General features: G+C 43.8%; 1 protein-coding gene and 1 non-coding gene across 3 annotated transcripts; both read right to left on the reverse strand.

The window, feature by feature from the left end:
• Nucleotides 1-1,363: 1,363 nt before the first annotated feature.
• Nucleotides 1,364-12,973, reverse strand: MYNN (myoneurin). 2 transcript variants are annotated; one of them, XM_009817684.2, is made up of 7 exons: nucleotides 12,704-12,973; nucleotides 9,961-10,763; nucleotides 7,913-8,072; nucleotides 7,034-7,212; nucleotides 6,673-6,756; nucleotides 6,156-6,242; nucleotides 1,364-4,394 (listed from the first exon to the last, which is right to left on the reverse strand). In XM_009817684.2, the coding sequence occupies exons 1-7, from the start codon at nucleotides 12,967-12,969 to the stop codon at nucleotides 4,126-4,128; spliced, it is 1,848 nt and encodes a 615-aa protein (XP_009815986.1). In that variant the 5' UTR covers nucleotides 12,970-12,973; the 3' UTR covers nucleotides 1,364-4,125. The 2 variants fall into 2 exon arrangements, with proteins under 2 accessions (XP_009815986.1, XP_009815987.1); XM_009817685.2 differs by lacking the exon at nucleotides 6,156-6,242.
• Nucleotides 12,974-14,450: 1,477 nt separating this feature from the next.
• On the reverse strand, nucleotides 14,451-14,523 carry TRNAV-AAC (transfer RNA valine (anticodon AAC)). The gene has a single exon. It is a non-coding gene; the product is annotated as a tRNA-Val (tRNA).
• Nucleotides 14,524-16,849: the final 2,326 nt, after the last annotated feature.

The following is a 16,849-nucleotide window of genomic DNA, read 5'->3' on the forward strand; positions in this document are numbered from 1 at the left end:
GTGTCCCTGCCCATGGCAGGGGGGTTGGAACTAGATGATCTTTGAGGTCCCTTCCAAACCAAACCATCCTATGATTCTACAAATAAATTAAGATACAAATTCTGATAAAGAAATTCACTGAATATCTACTTTAGCATAAAAAGTACATCTTCAAAGCACTCTGTAAAAAAACCAAAACCCCAAAACAAACAACCCCTGCCCCAAACACCTCAAAACAAGTGGAAAAAAAAATAACCTAAGAGTCATTACACTAGATTGTATTTAGAATAAAAGTTTTGTTTAATTTTGAACAGACCCAAAATGTCTTCTGTGAGAAAAACCAGGTGTATTTACTGCCAAGAAGAAAATATAGTAATCCTTGATGTGTTAGCATGCTGTGCCAAGGGCTACCGTGCGTTCTTCTGACAGGGAGCTTTGATGGTGGTTATGTTAGACTGCTTCCCTCCTCCTTTTGTTGCTACCCCTTGCAGTTACGAACAGGAGACACAAAGTGAGGGAAAATTACAAAACAAGTTTATTAAAGTCTAACATAAAACACTTCAGGCTAAATATGTACAACCCCCTCCCTTCCCAGGGGATTATAAAATTGAGAGTTAAGCTATATACAAATAACAGAGGAAAAATTGTATATACATGAAAGATATTTTAAAAATAATTTAACCAAAGAATCAGTTACTAGTCTTTATCTGAACTTAATTCTGCAAGGCTTATCGATAGCCTCTCCAGGATCACAGCCCTGAAATCCTTAACATGGGACTTGTCCATATTTGAAAGATTTTTTTGAAACACATGATTTCAGAAAAGTTGTCATGCTTTCTGCCCACATTTAGGCACACATCTGGAAGTGTCATACAAGGAGCTATTCTCACATAAGTATCTCCGAACAGACAATTCAGAAATTTCTAGATGCAGAATAAACTATTCAGACAAAATTTGCACCGACTTCAGTGCAAAATTGACTGAAATGGTACTGAAACAACAGTGTGACAAAACATGTAATTTTCTCTAAATTACTGTTAATGGAATTATTAAAATTTCCTCTTTCATTTTGCAGGTAGGTCTCAAGAAGGAGATGTCTGCCTAAAAAGATTCTATGCTTTCCCACATTAACCCCTTACAGAAATTATCAATACTGTTGTAAACCTTGTACCTCCAAAATGAACTCAGAATCCTGAAGTCTAGGAATTAGATGTGCAGCTGACTTCCATGCATCTACTGACAAGAGGTACAGCACAGACCTGCTTCTTCAGGTCCTACAGCACCCAGCCTGAACACATCTACAAATTTATTTTTTTATATATATATATATATATATGTATTTTAAATCTATATTCTAGTAAATGAATACAGTTCATAGAGATCATACCTCAGCAGCTGAGATATCTTCACGAAACATGAGGATAAAAATCAAGACTCTCAGATGGGGACTCAAGAGTGCAGGTTCACTAAATTATTGCTCCAAGATAAAACTACAAGCCTGTGTATTCTATTAAGAAAGGCTAAAATTGTTCTCCTGTAAAAAATAATGATTATCTTCTTGTCTATAAAGAAAACTAAATGACTAATAAAGAAAGTGTTACTGTTATAAGTATCTAAACAAATCCTGTATAAATCTAAGCACTGTATTTTTTTAAAAAAGTCTGAAATCTAAGAATACAGTAATAAGCTATAATTTTAGAAATATAAAAACAGTCCAAACAAACATATTTATGGAATGCATTTTCTATGTAGGAATGGGGGGGGGGGTTGTAATTTTTTTTTCCAGAGCTAGTTCTTTCTTGTGGTCATTTATCCCAGATAAGTTAATCTTCAGATACTTTTCCTCAGATAACAGCAGTGTATCATTAGTTTATCTTCCAAAGCTGTTTAAATATGAAGTTTATCAATTGTACAGTATTGTTCTTTTTCAGTATTCATGACTTAGCCTATGTCTATCCCAAGACTTCTGCTCTACTTTCAGAGAGAGGAAGTGAAGAGGAACCTTAGGACAAGCTACACAGAGTTTGCTTTTTTTTTTTTTTACACAGAGTCAAGATCCCGATCTTTGCGGTTCTTCAGTCTTAAATGGCAAGGCTAAGGAATCCTTCAGACGCTACATCAACAACAGAAGCTAACAAAGAAAATGGGGGAGGAAAGGGAGAAATGCCAAACAAACAGAAAAAAAAAACAAACCCAGAGAACTTCATCCATTGTCCTTTACCAGCATTATGAAGGACATCAGCTGTTCACAGATGTTGTAGTACAGATAAGCAAAGCAAATAAAGGTCAGGCCGGTACGGCAATAATTAGCTTCAGCGGACAGTTAGAGATGCCTGCATTAAGAATGTTCCCGGTGAACATGGCTGTACTCGTTGCTGTCCGTGGTAGACTTTATCAGCAAATTGGCCACATATTAAAGCACAAAATATGATCAAGAAGCAGAGCGTTAAACATGCCACATACTAAGATGATCAACACAAAGAAGCAAAAGGCCTATTACTTTACAAGTACAGACATGTAGGAAGAAGAAGAAAAAAAAAAACTATAGTCACGTTCAGGAGTCAAGGGATTATTTGCAGAATATTTAAATGAAATCCTCAAAGAAATTTTTCACAAATCTGTTTAATTAAGGTGCAGATTAATTATTACTCCATGTAGAACAGAATCAGTTAAGAGGTATCTCCTATGCTCTTCTATTTATCAGTGTCTGGACACAAGGCATTACTGGAAATAAAATGCTAGCACCAAGTAAATAACCAACAAATAATATCTTTAAATCATTGTTGGTACAGTATTATGACTGTTTCCTTACTATTTGATGATTACGTAAATAATGCTTACATTATGTTAATGGCACAAACTGGCAAATCGGAGCATAAAAGTACTCCTATTGCCAACTAGTCTTTACGTAAGGACCCTACTGAGACACTAAAAATGTTGCTTTTAAAAATTTATGTTGCTAGTAATAAAACATACCTTTACATGAGTCTTGCCAGATACCAGTTTTGTGCAGTCACTGTGGACAAGTGACATGAGAGGTAAAGGAATACATAAATTCTTCAATTAAAACAAATCAGTCATATTCTAACAAAACCTTGCCTGGAAGAATACCAATCTGCTCTCTTGTATTCTTCCTTAATGATCCCTCACGTAGCGTTCGCTTATTATTTTCACAGTGAAGGGCAGGATTTATTTCCTCTTTTGTACCTACTGACTAGCACAAGAAGAAGCACTACTGTAAAAAAAGGATTATGAAGCTATGATTCATGCCTCACAATTAAGTCAATGCATCTTTTAATCTCATCTACAACCTGCATGTTCCAGCTGTCCTTTTGAGCAAATGTTGCTGTTTCTGCCAAAACCAGGGCATTTCAGGGATGCGAAAAATCAATCTGGGACAAGATACAACAATGCTGGATTCACTTAAAAAAAGAGGAAAAAGAAAGAAAAAGTGACTTGTTGGAAAGAATACCCAGTAGTATCTATGCCATTAGAACCTTCTGACTTCCCACGCTACAGGAAAAAAAATCAACCCTCCTTTACTTGCCTTGTCAGGAAAATATGCACAAAACTTTCTTTCCCTCTGGTCAGACTTCAACTGAAGATGGCTACTTCTGGCAGACAGCAGTAATTCTTTGCAAGCACCTCACCAGAGCACTGGCCTACCTTCCATCATGTACCATTGTATCACCTTGGAATGCAGGACCACAAGCTTGTTAGTACATTCAAATTATGATTTTCCCCTTACACCTCTGGGTTAATATTCTTAAACTATCAAATATGGCTTAAAATGTCTGCTCTCAAATGACATTGTGACACAACAGACCAGCAGGAACATGGGAGGAGATCTCCAAAATACATTAACGTATTTAACAGAGAATTCTTAAGGCAGATGTTGCTGGAAAGGAATCGTCTCCTGGAAATCAGTGTTAATTGCAAATAGGAATTTGATTGTAGATTAGCACAATTCAACAAAAACCGAAAGACAGCACTGCACAATGGAGATGCCTTACGAGTGTCTTTACACAGAAGAAAAAGAAGAACAAGTCCAATTCAAAAAGTGTGACTGCTTGCTTGATTATGTTCAACTTACCAAAGGTATGCAAGTTCACTACCAAATTACCTTGATGGCTCTGTACTGCACTGTCAGTATAACTGCTGCAAGAAAATAAACTGAGGTTCTGAATATCCAGTCACAGCAGATCTTAGTAATGTTTCTGATGAAGGAGACTGACTACCCGTCACGGGAAGCAGCATCTGATGGTCTTCAGTCCCAATGGGAAGAGGAAGTGCTAAAGACATCTCAGAGGGTTTCACATCTATGGACTCCGATAATGGACTTTTCTGACTCTGAATGGATTCTTGTTCATTGAAAGAACTATCAAGCACATTAGAATCAGGCGGAGTTTCAGATCCTGGGGAAAGAAAAAAAAAGAAAGAAATGTTCAAAAGCTCCTGCGCAAATTCTGGAAATTCCCTTTCAAATGACTATCAAAACAAACACTTGGTGTGTCAAAGACTGGCTGGGCAGCTGGGCTATCAGCGGCTTCAATGTGCCTCGAAGCCAGAATGAGCTGTAAATACAATGTAAGCACCGAGAATCACATCCTCTGCTGCTTGTAGCATGACAACTAGATGGATGATGCATTCCAACCTGATCTCTACTTGGCATGGTACAGAAGATAACAAATCATTAACGTCACCGTGAACAAAGGAGGTTTGGAAAAAATGTAATTACGAAGGTTTCCTTAAGATTTTCTACCCCAGAAAATATCTAAGAACCACAGCCACATCCAAGCATCCTCTTTTAACTGAGATAGCAATGTACAATCTATCATTTATCCATAAACTTCTTTGGAAGAAAACATTTGTTAACTCCATTCCAGCCAGATCCATTACAGTTTTTATCCAGTTACTTGAGAAATTATTTTCTATTCTTAATTGAAATCACTGTTAACGGATTCCTCACTGCCTTCCTGTTTGAATACAGCCTGCCACTGCTCTTGGGTGGCTTTCTGATTAAGCCACATCAGACATTTGACCCTTCCTCTATCAAAGTGTGCTCCAAAGCCTGTTCTTTCAGTGCTGAAGCACTTCCGTCTGCCTTGTCTCTCCATGAGAGCTGACCTGCCTTGGCAGCTCTCCCAGCTCACACCCTTGGGTTCTGCCGGGCCCTCTCCACGCTCGCTGCTGCTCTCACCTCACCCTTGCTTACACTGGCTTCCTGCTGCACTGGGGCTTTCCTAAATGGGGTTTCTCAAGCCTTTGACATTCAAAGCTGCCTCTGCCTATGACTCTTGTTTTCTCATCCTCTTCTTTGCTTGCTCCATCTGTCCCAATCCGGATGTACACAGGCACCTATTATTCCTTGTTCCATATGACAGAGGCAAGGAAATTATGGTTAATACACTTAAGGATGGACAGATAATGAGGCGTATGGAGCCAATGTTGAAAGAGCCTGGCTATCAACATCTTTGTGCTTTGTATCATAAGCAAGAAATACACGTCAAATTTCTTCCTAATCAAAATCTGGTATCTAGAATAGGAATTGAATGCATTTGAAAAGTCTTTTTAGAGCAGTATTCACAGCTGGGTACATTTTGCCAGCTGTCCAATCTTGTGTGTTTGCTAATCCAGCTCAGACTTGGATTAACATTGACTGCATATATTAGCAAACATTTCACTGTTGCATTAAAAAGTGTTTGGGCCTTCAAGATGTAAAGTAATTCTTGCAGCCAGCATGCCTTGTTCACCTCAGTTACCACCCTTGTAAAGATACACTCCTAAGACATATTCAGAAAAGATAAGAACTTTCCTACAATTCAGCCTTCTCATGGAAAGCTCTCACGTGTTACTAGGACAGAAAGTAAATATTCACACAGAGGAATTCTTGTCAGCAGCAATCCACTTCTATGTTGCTCAACGTGTGTTTGCTATAGCAATGCAAATGCTTGAAAATTTGTCTTCAATCTACTTCAAAGCATGTACTTTACGCTTTAAAAGGTTTGGGTACCTCGAAAGCAGATGCTTTGGGCTCTAAAGAGAGCTACTACCCAAAAATCTTTTATTTTCTAATGTTAGGCCTGGATGAGCAAAAAAAAAAAAAGTTATTCATTATGGAAAACAACAAAACAGTTGATGTAGTTTCTTTACCTTTCTTTGCACAAGGAACTCACCTGCGTGAACTTTCGTTTTGTGCTTCTTAAGATTTTTTATATCTGTGTAAGAATTTCCACACATTTCACAGATAAATGGTCTTTCACCTGAAAAAAAATTGGTTTGGCAGTTAGAAGAATCTTGAAATTGAAAGAAAACACAGTTACAGATGTAGGATAATGGCTTTCAATGTTGTATTTTAAAATACAGCTTTGTAACTCTGTTATTTTGTCTGTCTGTATTCAGAATAAAATTGTTTTCAGAATAATAGATTAAAACAAAGCAAAAAACCCTAAACGTTAGAAGTAAAGCCATGATCATACATCAACACCTACGCTCTTACACAGATATTAGTCTGAAAAAGGCAATTAAAAAGAATTTCACAAATATTTTCTTTAAATTATGTTAACACAGAGATACATAAATTAAGAAACTCTGCTACTTTCAAGTACAGCACAATATGGTATATTTTAAAGGCAAAAGGGTAAAGGCAGAATATTATTTATAGTGCAGGAAGCAGCCTGTCTGGAAACTGACCTGTATGGGACCGAAAATGTTTATTGAGCTCTCCAGAGGAAATAAAACTCTTTTCACAAATGCCACAGATATATGGCTTCTCTCCTAAAGGAAACACAAAGAGTTTGTTATTTCAATATATAAAGCGGAATACACATGAAGCACAAATCCAAACGAAACCGAGGTAATGTCCAATGGGAGGAAGAGCTCCCTAAGCTGGAGTCAAAGGGAAAGAACATGAGAAGGGAGCTGGATGACAACTTGAGAGGTAACTCCCAATCTACAGATTTCCTGGCCATCACCCGTCTCCAGCCCCTCTGCAGGCAGCCAGTCCTCCCTTGTCAGGCCTGTCCTGGTACCGCAGTGCTCTGTTTCCCCTTACCTGTGTGTTTTCGGGAATGGGTGATGAGAGAACTTGAGACAGCAAAGGCTTTTCCACAGCTGTCGCACACGTAAGGTTTCTCCCCCGTGTGGCGACGCACGTGGTAGGTGAGCGTGCTGGCCTGAGCAAACCGCTGACCGCACCGGTCGCAGACGTAGGGCTTCTCGCCGCTGTGCTTCCTGCGAACAAACACAGACATCAGTCATCTCCTGGCAGAAAGGGAAGCAACGCCCACCATGAAGTAAACTCCCTCAATTAGTACTTTATCCCCAAAGTTCCTTGTGATAATGTTCTGTGAACTGAAAAAAAGGTCACAACTGTGAGTTTGGTTTTGAGTTAGCAGTTTCTCACGGAGTGAAATTCATTGTCTGTTGACTCTGGGAATAAGCACATCCGTGATTTCAACGGCAGCTGAACTGAACTACAGGCCCTGCACATGCAACATGCACCATGAGAACTGAGCACGTTTTGCATTATAGTGTGCTGAAAGATAAAATGATGATTCCTAACAAGGGAATGTAATTCCTGCTCCTGCCAAAAAATGCAAAAAGACAGTGAACAGTGAGAACTGTTCCGTTTCACTTCCCACCAAGGAACTCTCTCCTCTTTGGTGCTACAAACAGTTTAAAACAAAACCCACATCATTGCCATAACGATACCAGTGCGTAGGCTGTAACATTCATAAATCACAAATCGCTTGCCTAATGAGCAAGTACATGGATGTAATTACTCTGTTATGCAGTGAGAGAGAAGACCCGCAAGAAAAGGGGTAGAAACGACCAAATTATGTGAATGTGTAACTCTTGCTCACACTGGAGTCAATTATTCTGTTTAAATAAACACATGAATAAGCATTTGCAGGATCTCACTTTTGCCTACCTGGCATGAATCTTCAGATTGCTTGAAGTTGCAAACTGCAAGTTGCAGACATCACATTTGTATGGTTTCTCTTCTCCGTGATGCATCCGACTGTGGAACACTAACTGGCACTTCTGAGCAAAGCCTTTGTCGCATAGTTCACATTTGTATGGCTTCTCCCCTAGTGAAAAATAAAACCCTTGTGCTCTCTGCATTTACATAAGGAAGCTTTCCAATCCGTTACCTGACCAAAACTCAGATGTCTGTTCTAACACTTCTTACAAATAACATCTTGGAACATCCCATCATCACTCCACTGAGGTGGAACGTGCCAGGAATACAGCGGATAACAGACTATTTTCGAACAGTATCTTTAGTGGAAAAAAGGTAATAATACTTTTAATTATGCCACTTCCCCCATGTTATTTTAAGAATGCTACTACTGCATTTTCAGACTTTTTGCTGGTTATGTCTATTCATGATTCTGAATATTCAAAATGAACAACCAGTAAATCATCTGCTTTATCTTGCCTGTCGAACAGCAACAGGTCTTCAACGTACAGTCTAGCGCTCACCCATTTCTCATTAGCGTCTGCTGTGGAATGCTACAGGTACTTCTCGGATTATTCATGTTCTCTTAGTGGTCAACAGCCTCATGTAATGGATCGTGCAGCTCTGCAGTCTTAGATCACAGTATAAAATAGCCTACCTCTGCACTTCTATGGCAGTGCACAGTCAAACCAAGAACTCAACAATTCTTAAGCATATTGTGCACATAAAAACTTCAAAAATAAAAGTATTAGACATCTAACATGTCATCTAGCAACCAACACTGTGAAATTTCCTACCTACTCATGCAAAAATTCCCAGTACAACACCCTCAAAAGTAGAAAGCGCAGCTGACGTTCCTACCAGCAAACTGTCCCTGAATACTGCTCACGAGCTCCATCTCGCACATCAATCTTTGGTTAGTCATTGGCTGACAATATTTGAAATCCTCTCCCTCGGTTACTGAAAGAGCAAGGCGTTCTCCTGTAGCTGCACCTCAACACCTCCTACTTCACCTCTTTCACATCTTCGCAGCTTCCTGGAAAGAGCTCCACTGCTGGCCTCTGCTCAGAGTTTTCCAAAGGGGAAAAAGAGCAAAAGTAAACAATTTTTTTATCTGATTCACTGTTACTTCCAAATTCTGAATGCCAGCCACAAAAGGAAGAAAACTACGTAAACCAGGTCCCTCTGCTGCTCACTGGGCTAAGTACAGCAGCAAAGGCAAAGGCAGAAGAACAGCTATACCAGATCAGCTGAAGAATGAACTAACCCGGTATCAAGTCTTCCATCTCTAGGGAAGAAGATACCAAAAGACAAGCACAGCCCTTCTCCCATATGTCTTCCCAGGCTCCAGCAATTTGCTCTTCATCATCTTTTTAAGTCAGACATGTTGTCTTAACGTTTAAGTGCTCATAATTGATTTCTCTTTGATCCTTTGTTCAGTAGCTCTTGATACAACACAATCTTCTGGCAATGTTATTGAATGCAGAGATCATAACACCATCACACATTTCAGCTGCACATTTTACTAAATAAAAACCCAAATGCTGTAGTAATTCAGCCACCTCCCCCACCTTTTTTGAAGACCCTACTTGTCACAAGGTTGCATTTTTTCCCACTTTTGTTATCAAGCATATATTAGGATTTGAAGTTTTTAAAAAAGCAACAGAAATTCTGGTATCAAGTACAGCGAGATTTTCATGCTCTACTGGCAATAGTTTTTGGCATTCCATCACTCTACAGAGTTAAAGGGCAACCAGCTCTTCTGAGTCTTTCCAGAAATCAAGATGCTCAGACTAATGAAGTCCTCTCTCGCTATTTAAAGTAGAAACTATGATTTTGTACTGAAAAATGCTGAAACATTTCATGTTACCAGAATACAGGTACTATCCCCTCATGCGTACCAGCAGCAGACAAAATTTCTAGAGGAAGAAGTCAGAATGCAAAGATCTTTTTGGTCCTGTATTCACAGGCTGTGATTACAGGTCTCCACAGTCCGTAAGACAAGGCCAGCGGCTTACCTGTGTGAGTTCTTACATGTGTTTTCAGCTGATTGCACTGGGTGAACGCCTTCCCACAAAGCTGACACACGTACGGTTTCACTCCTTTATGTATTCTCATGTGCCGACGGAGGCTACTGGCTTCTGAAAAGACTTTTCCACAGGTGTTGCACACCGGCTTAGCTTTGGAGTACTTCTGGTCAAGTTCTTCTCCCGAACTCTCCAGCTGGTAAGCGTTCTTTTCACTGGCTATGTTAGACATGCAGTGCTCCTTCAGCGCGCAGCTTTGCTGCGGCTTTCCCCGTTTCTGTTTTGCTGCAATAGTCTGAACGAGGATATCCTGCGCTGCCAGGGTTTCGTTTTCCACCACAGCTGCCAGCTGTAGTTCAGAGTTATCACTGCCTTGGGCAGCCTGTTCCGTTATCTGGGTGGCCAGCTTATTCGCATCTAAAAACATTTCAATGGAGGTGTTCTCGGTCACATCGTTCTGATATTGTATGGATTTATTCTGTGTGCTTTTGGGGGAGCTGAAATTCTTCTTTCGCTTTTTGGTTTGAGGAGATTTCTTTTCTAAAGCTGCTTTCTTTGCCTGTGGTTGAACCAACTCTGCAGAAGGAGCGTCTGCTTTCTCCCGATTATTGTAATCTCGGAGAGTCAGAAGGCAAGTCTGCTGATTCATTTCAACGTTTCCAGTGATACTAGATGTCTCTGTAGAAGAGGGATTAGCAATAAAAGCAAAGTCTTCCATCTTGATTTTGCATTTAGTGACCACTTCTTCTACTTTGAGATAGTCGGCAGCCTGGTGAATTTCTTTAACGTTCCAGCTGCAAGAAAACAAGACTTGGGTGACAATATTCTGGGCAAAGCAAACATTTGTTCTGTACCATCGGTATCAAATACAGACAGCACAGCTACAGAAAAGTTACACTACCAGAAAGTGTCACTTTGAGAACATGTACAGCAAGATCTAATCTCTTAGTGCCGTAGTGCTGCAAGACGCTTCTATGAAAATTACTCCCAAACTGATGGCCCATGTCTAGTGGGGTCTGCAGATCCACAGAACTGAGAAATTTATTTTCAGTTATATGCCTTTTGTAGAATTTTAAGTTAAAAGTCCCACCGTAAGGTGGTGAGGCTAGACATGGGGTTGTTGGTCCAAAAAGCTCAGAATTCACAGCATGAAGGGATAAAACACTAGAGAATAAAATGCGTAAATTACCATTTTATAATCCTTCTGCCAAAAGTCTTAAGTAATTCGCAAGCAGCGCATTCACCTCAGCACTTCTCTGAGGCAGGTATTAATCTTGTTTTGTAAAACGATTTGCAAACAGTCTTAATTCTCTATCAGCTGTGCACAGACAACATTAACACCAAGGAAGTCCTCATTTAAACTACTACGCTCTATTTTTCAATCCCTGCAACACAGGTCTTGATGGTTTAGAAAAAATTGATCTGGAAAAGGTGGCAACATGTACCATCAATGCACTTATGGATTTACAGCACTTCAAAGAGAGATTAACGGTAAACAACATCAATCTAACAATCCAGTACACAGTAAATGCAATTAAACAATAAGTAACTAGCCACAATTACTCCCTGTACGTGAATACAACTGTTTTAGTATCCTGTATGACACTAGCACTGAGTTCAAAGCCCACCCTCCTGGTGTCACTCATGCACCCACCAGCACAGAAGACAACCGAATTTGCAGAGTTTCAGCAGTCACCTATAGGGATACAGTACAAGGTGAGGGGTGCACATGGGCAGACCTGCAGGTGTCATCTTGAGTCATCACCATCTCTGGGTGAAAAGGGTACTTTTACCTTCCTCTTCTTTCAGAGATATCAACTGCTCAACATGAACCCAGAAACTCTCCTGTTGCGGTCCCAGACAGACATCAAGAACGCTGCACATCTCTGCTCATACGTCATTTGCAAAGCACCAATCGCTAACTGCACCGCATAGTTGTGTGCACTGCTCCACTGCTGTTAATGCCTGTAGCTAATTTAAAAAAACCACCACCCCACATCTGCGTACTTAAATTATTTGAGTTTTCAGACATCAATAGCAATAAAGCTTTTTTAAAATGCATTTGACACCAGACCTTGAGAAAGGAGTAAAAATCCTGGCCTACATACTTCTAAGTAGTCACACCTCCCTCATGAGGGCTAATCTCTTTCTTTCCCTGAGAGAAAAGCACTGCAAAGAATCCTCACTGTACATGAAGCAACACAACGGGCACAAAATCAACACAGTAAAGGGGGAAACACTTTTTCTGTGACTTCTTTTGGACACTGTAATGTAAGATTTTAAGTAACCGATCACACAAATTCTAATGTATTTTTTTTTAAATTGTGCCTATCCTCATGCATTCCTCAGACTTTAATCTCTGCTGCATATACACCTTCCATGTGTTCTCTGCAAAAAATGGACTTCTATAATCCAACTTCAGAAAGAATACACTCACCCTTCCCTCTGCTGGTAATCACGTCAGATTGTTAATCCCTTCCAACCCAGACAGAAAGACTCGGAGAGTGAAACTATCAATCAGTGAAATTATCAGACAACATAACTTTGTTTTGACGCTCACGTGCCATCTGGTATTTTAAAACATACAAACAGATGATCTTCAACTTGTTCATATGTATCATATCCACTACTATTTGTTCCTCCAGAACTTACTACAAAGAACAAAAAACCCAGTACTGCCAGAACACAAAGTTTATTTCCCTATTTTCTTTCCCCCTTTAATAGTGTATGTTACCTGTCAAGGTTTAAGTTTCCCGTATAAATAAATTCCAGGAGTTTTTGGAATCCATCAGCTTTCACTTGAGTCTGATCCAAAACAACATTATTGTCAGACGCGTCTCTGTAAAATGCACCGAAGTACTCGCTGAAAGAGGCAAGCACATTTCTGTGTGCTTTGAACTGGAATTCACCAATTACAACAGTACAGTCACAAAGAAAGCCGGCTTCTCGCTGCTTGTTCAGTCTCTCTAAAAGGTGCTCACAGTGATGGGAATACTGCATTTTGATAACGAGCTGCAGCCTCTCTGCTCTGATCTGAGAAAGCAAAAAAAAAAAAAAAAAAAAATTTACATGCAAGATTTAACTTTGTTTTCCCCCTAACAAGGTAAGTTAATGATTACTAAAGACTGAGCGTTCGAATCCTGCAGGATAATTTGTGTAGTAGTGCTTTTGTACGAGGTATAGGGAGATGGGTGGATCCTTCTTAACTTGGGGAGCTGCTAATTTTAGAGACAGAACGAGGGGGAGAGGGCACAGACGCGCGTACTCCCCACGCAGATGAGAGGATTAGCTCGCCTAAGCTTATGAGCTGTCATGTCAAAACTGGGCTCCGAGGGGCACTTTGCCGAAAGGATCCACCCGAGGCTCGGACCGAACGGCGCTCAGACAGCGGGGGCTGCCGCTCCCCGGGACACAGCCCCGCACCCCGCCGCAGGGGCCAGCAACGGGCAGACCCCGGGGGTGCGGGGAGTCCCGAGCAGTCACCGGGGCCCAGGGGAAGGGCCGCCTCGGCGCCGACGGAGCAGACGGGGTGCCAGCGGGCCACAACAGCCGTGGTCCTCCCCGACCCGGCCTCGCCGCTGGACGGGACGGAGCCCGCAGCGCCCTCCCTCACCGCGGCCCTCGCCCGGGCCCGGCCCCGCCACCCCCGTGTTGCCCGCGGCCGAGTTCGGCTGCCCGAGCGCTGTCCGTGCCCTCGGCGCTGCCCGCCCGCCCCGCGGGCTGCTGCGGCGCCGGCGGGGCCGCCCCCGGGCCGGCAGGAGGGCGGCGGCGGCGCCCCACGCACCTGCGGAGGGGAAAGGAAGGAGCGCCTTCGCCTCAGGCCGCCATATTCTGATGACGCCACGCGCGCCGCTTCCGGGATGTGACTTCCGGTGTCCCGTTCCTGAGGGCGGCTCGGGGCTGGGGGGCACAGCGGAGGCACCGGCGGCAGAGCGGGAAACGGGGGTGAGGCCACGACCCGTCCCGCTGAGGGGAACGGGCAGGGCTGGGCTGCGAACGCCTTCCAGGGCAGCTCGGGGAGGCGCGGACTACAACTCCCATCACGCAGCGCGCCGCGGCAGGGCCCGCCGTTAGCGTGGCGAGGAGCTGCGCATGCCGGGACATGTAGTCGCGCCCGGCGGGGCGGAGCGGTGCCGGCCGGGCTCCGCGGCGGGAGCGGAGCCGGCGGGACGCGGTGGCCGCGCCACGTTACCCGCGAGCTGTAACACCAGGGGCGGGCGGGGGTGATCTAACGCAGCTCCCGTGGCGGAGATCCTGGCCCCCGCATCCTGGATTGGTAAATAAAATGGGTTTAATCTATTAGTTGAGGCAGCAGCGCCGAGGAGACTCGGCGGGTCTGTGCTTCCCGTTGAAAGAACTCCGGTGTTTTCAGAGGTTCAGAGCTGCGCTGTTGCCAGTTTGCGGCCCAGCGGGGTCGGTTCTGGCTGCTGTGAAGGAAAAGGAAGGGGGAAAAAAAAAAAAAAGAAAGCCCACCCGGCTGGTGTTTCCGCCCGGTTTCGAACCGGGGACCTTTCGCGTGTTAGGCGAACGTGATAACCACTACACTACGGAAACGCCGCTTGCGCAGTTTTCCCCCGCGGCCGCTGTAATGGCGTCCCGCCCCGCGTCCCCCCGCTCCTCCCCACCCCTCTCCTGCCTCACACCGGTGCCCGAAGAGCCTCCACCCCGCAGAACCACGACCTGTCCGTGCTGGCAGCTCCCCAAACACGCCCCGGCGCGCCCCGCAGCCTTCCTCCGCCACGGGCCTCCTCTCCCCACCGCAGGGCAGGTCACCCCCAAACCGCGGGGTGCTCCAGGGCCGTCATCTGCTGCCCCTTCTCCACCCACCCCAGGAGTAACAGCACCGGTGTGAACGAGAAACTTTAAGACGGTGGTCTTCCCTGGAATATCCTGGTTGATTTTCAACATATCTGTAAATAAAAAGCCATAGCCTCGGTTAATATTTCACACCAAAGTGTCGTCCTGAACCACCGTCGCTTACAACGCCAAATCTACCTCCTGCGGTGGCTGCAGAGGCCGGAGGGACTGCTTGGTTGGCAACGAAGTGCAGACAAGGAGAAAGATACCAACAAAAGGAGCTGAAAAGCCCAGGGAAATGAGAGGAGCAGAGTACGACGGGGGGCTTTGCCTGCTGCCGCCAGCAAACGCAGGCGGGATGAGCAGGACAAATCCGTCAGGGCTGCCAAGGAGAGATGTAAAGTTCCCCCAGAAACTTTAAAGTAAAGTAAAAGTAAAGTAAAGTAATGTAAAGTTCCTCCAGCGTGTGTGTATCGGAAACCAGAATGAGACGGCCCCGGCCAAAGAGGAGAAAGGGAGCCGCTCGGCACTGCTGGCCTTGCGGGGCAGGACCATAATAAAGCAGCAGCGAGAGCAGGCAGGCAAGCCGGGAGCTGAACACCGAGTGCGTTACATCAGGCAGCTTCTCCTCTGCAGGCCTCCGGCTACAGCTGGAGCTTGGAGAATGAGGAAGTGACTAATCCTCCTGGATTTTCTAGTACCCCAGGCACTGAAACGCCTGTTCTTGGAAGGAGCTGTAGAAGGGAACATAGCTTTGCCATCCTTTGCAAAGGGAAACACAAGCCAAACCCCAACCGGTGGGAGGAAGAGTAAGAAAAGCCAAGAGAAATGAAATAGGAAAGGCTCCAGAAGCAGTGACAGGGAAAGGAAAGGGGAAACAGAATGTTGGAAGCAAGCAGCGACAATATTCCGTTGAGTTTCGCGGTGGCAGCTGCAAGATTTCTTAACACTACTGCTGTCATCACGCAGAGGTTTCTAATAGCCTCAAGGATGTGTGTATAAGAGGTGCGTTTGGGAAAAACAAACATCCTTACTAGCTCTTTTCATGCTTGCAACATCTCTCAGGTCCTCGTGGAAAAACACTTGTGGGAATGCACTTGTGTCCTTAGCGGCACACCAGGGTCACAAGATCCGTTGCGTGCAACCGTAGCACCCAGCGTGAAGAGGTGGACGTTGCAGCCACGTCTCTGCCCAGTTGCATATTGCCCCAACGTTAATAACACCCATTTTGTTCCTGCAAGGTCTTCAGCAGTCCCCGAGGATTAAATTCTAATAGTTGTGAATAAACCAATAAAACACAAAGCACAAATTAACTAATGAATATGTATTATTATTGATATAATGTGTTCAGTCATAGCTTGACAACCACAGTTAAAGAAGGAAAGTCCTGTTTAGGTAATGTGCTCTCACCTTCTCTGAGGAGCTGAACGGTCTCAGCTCTCACAGCTGCTGAAGTTGCCTGGGCTGTGAAAGGGCCAATTATCTTTCCATCGCTTTTTGAAAACAACACACGTAATTTAAACGTACATGAAATGCTTTTTCCTAACGTCCTTCATCTGGGACATGCCCGGACAGACTACCTTGACTAAGGAGAGATGCTGGCATTGCCGTGCAGACTGGGGTGGAAGAGCACTTGTCCAGCGCCACTGTATTTTGTTTGATTCCTGGAGGTACCCCAAAGAGCGTGGCATTGCCACGTCCTGGAGAGGTAGGGAGGTTGTGGGGAAGAATATGACAATGACCTGAAGATGAAAAGTAGTGAGCGGAGAGTGATTCTGACTGAGGCACCACTTAACCCACTGGTTAACCAAGAAAAAATGGCAGAGCTCCTCCCTAAGCACGCTGGTGTACCAGCTCTGTGCGTCTATCCAGGCTGTGCTCACGCTCTGTGTTTCAGGTCTCAGCACAGGCTATGTGATGCACTCCGGTTACCGTGTCACCCACAGCGTACCAATCTTTTAAGGCTACTGCTTACCCCGTGGTATTTTCCAACTTGACCCGGGCAGCTGTGATCTTACAGAGCACCTAACGCGGATTCTGAAAGAAAGCAGAATTTCACAAGTCACCACAGCTGAGAGGCTGC

Source organism: Gavia stellata, chromosome 11 (assembly GCF_030936135.1).
Source record: "Gavia stellata isolate bGavSte3 chromosome 11, bGavSte3.hap2, whole genome shotgun sequence".
NCBI lineage: Eukaryota > Metazoa > Chordata > Aves > Gaviiformes > Gaviidae > Gavia > Gavia stellata.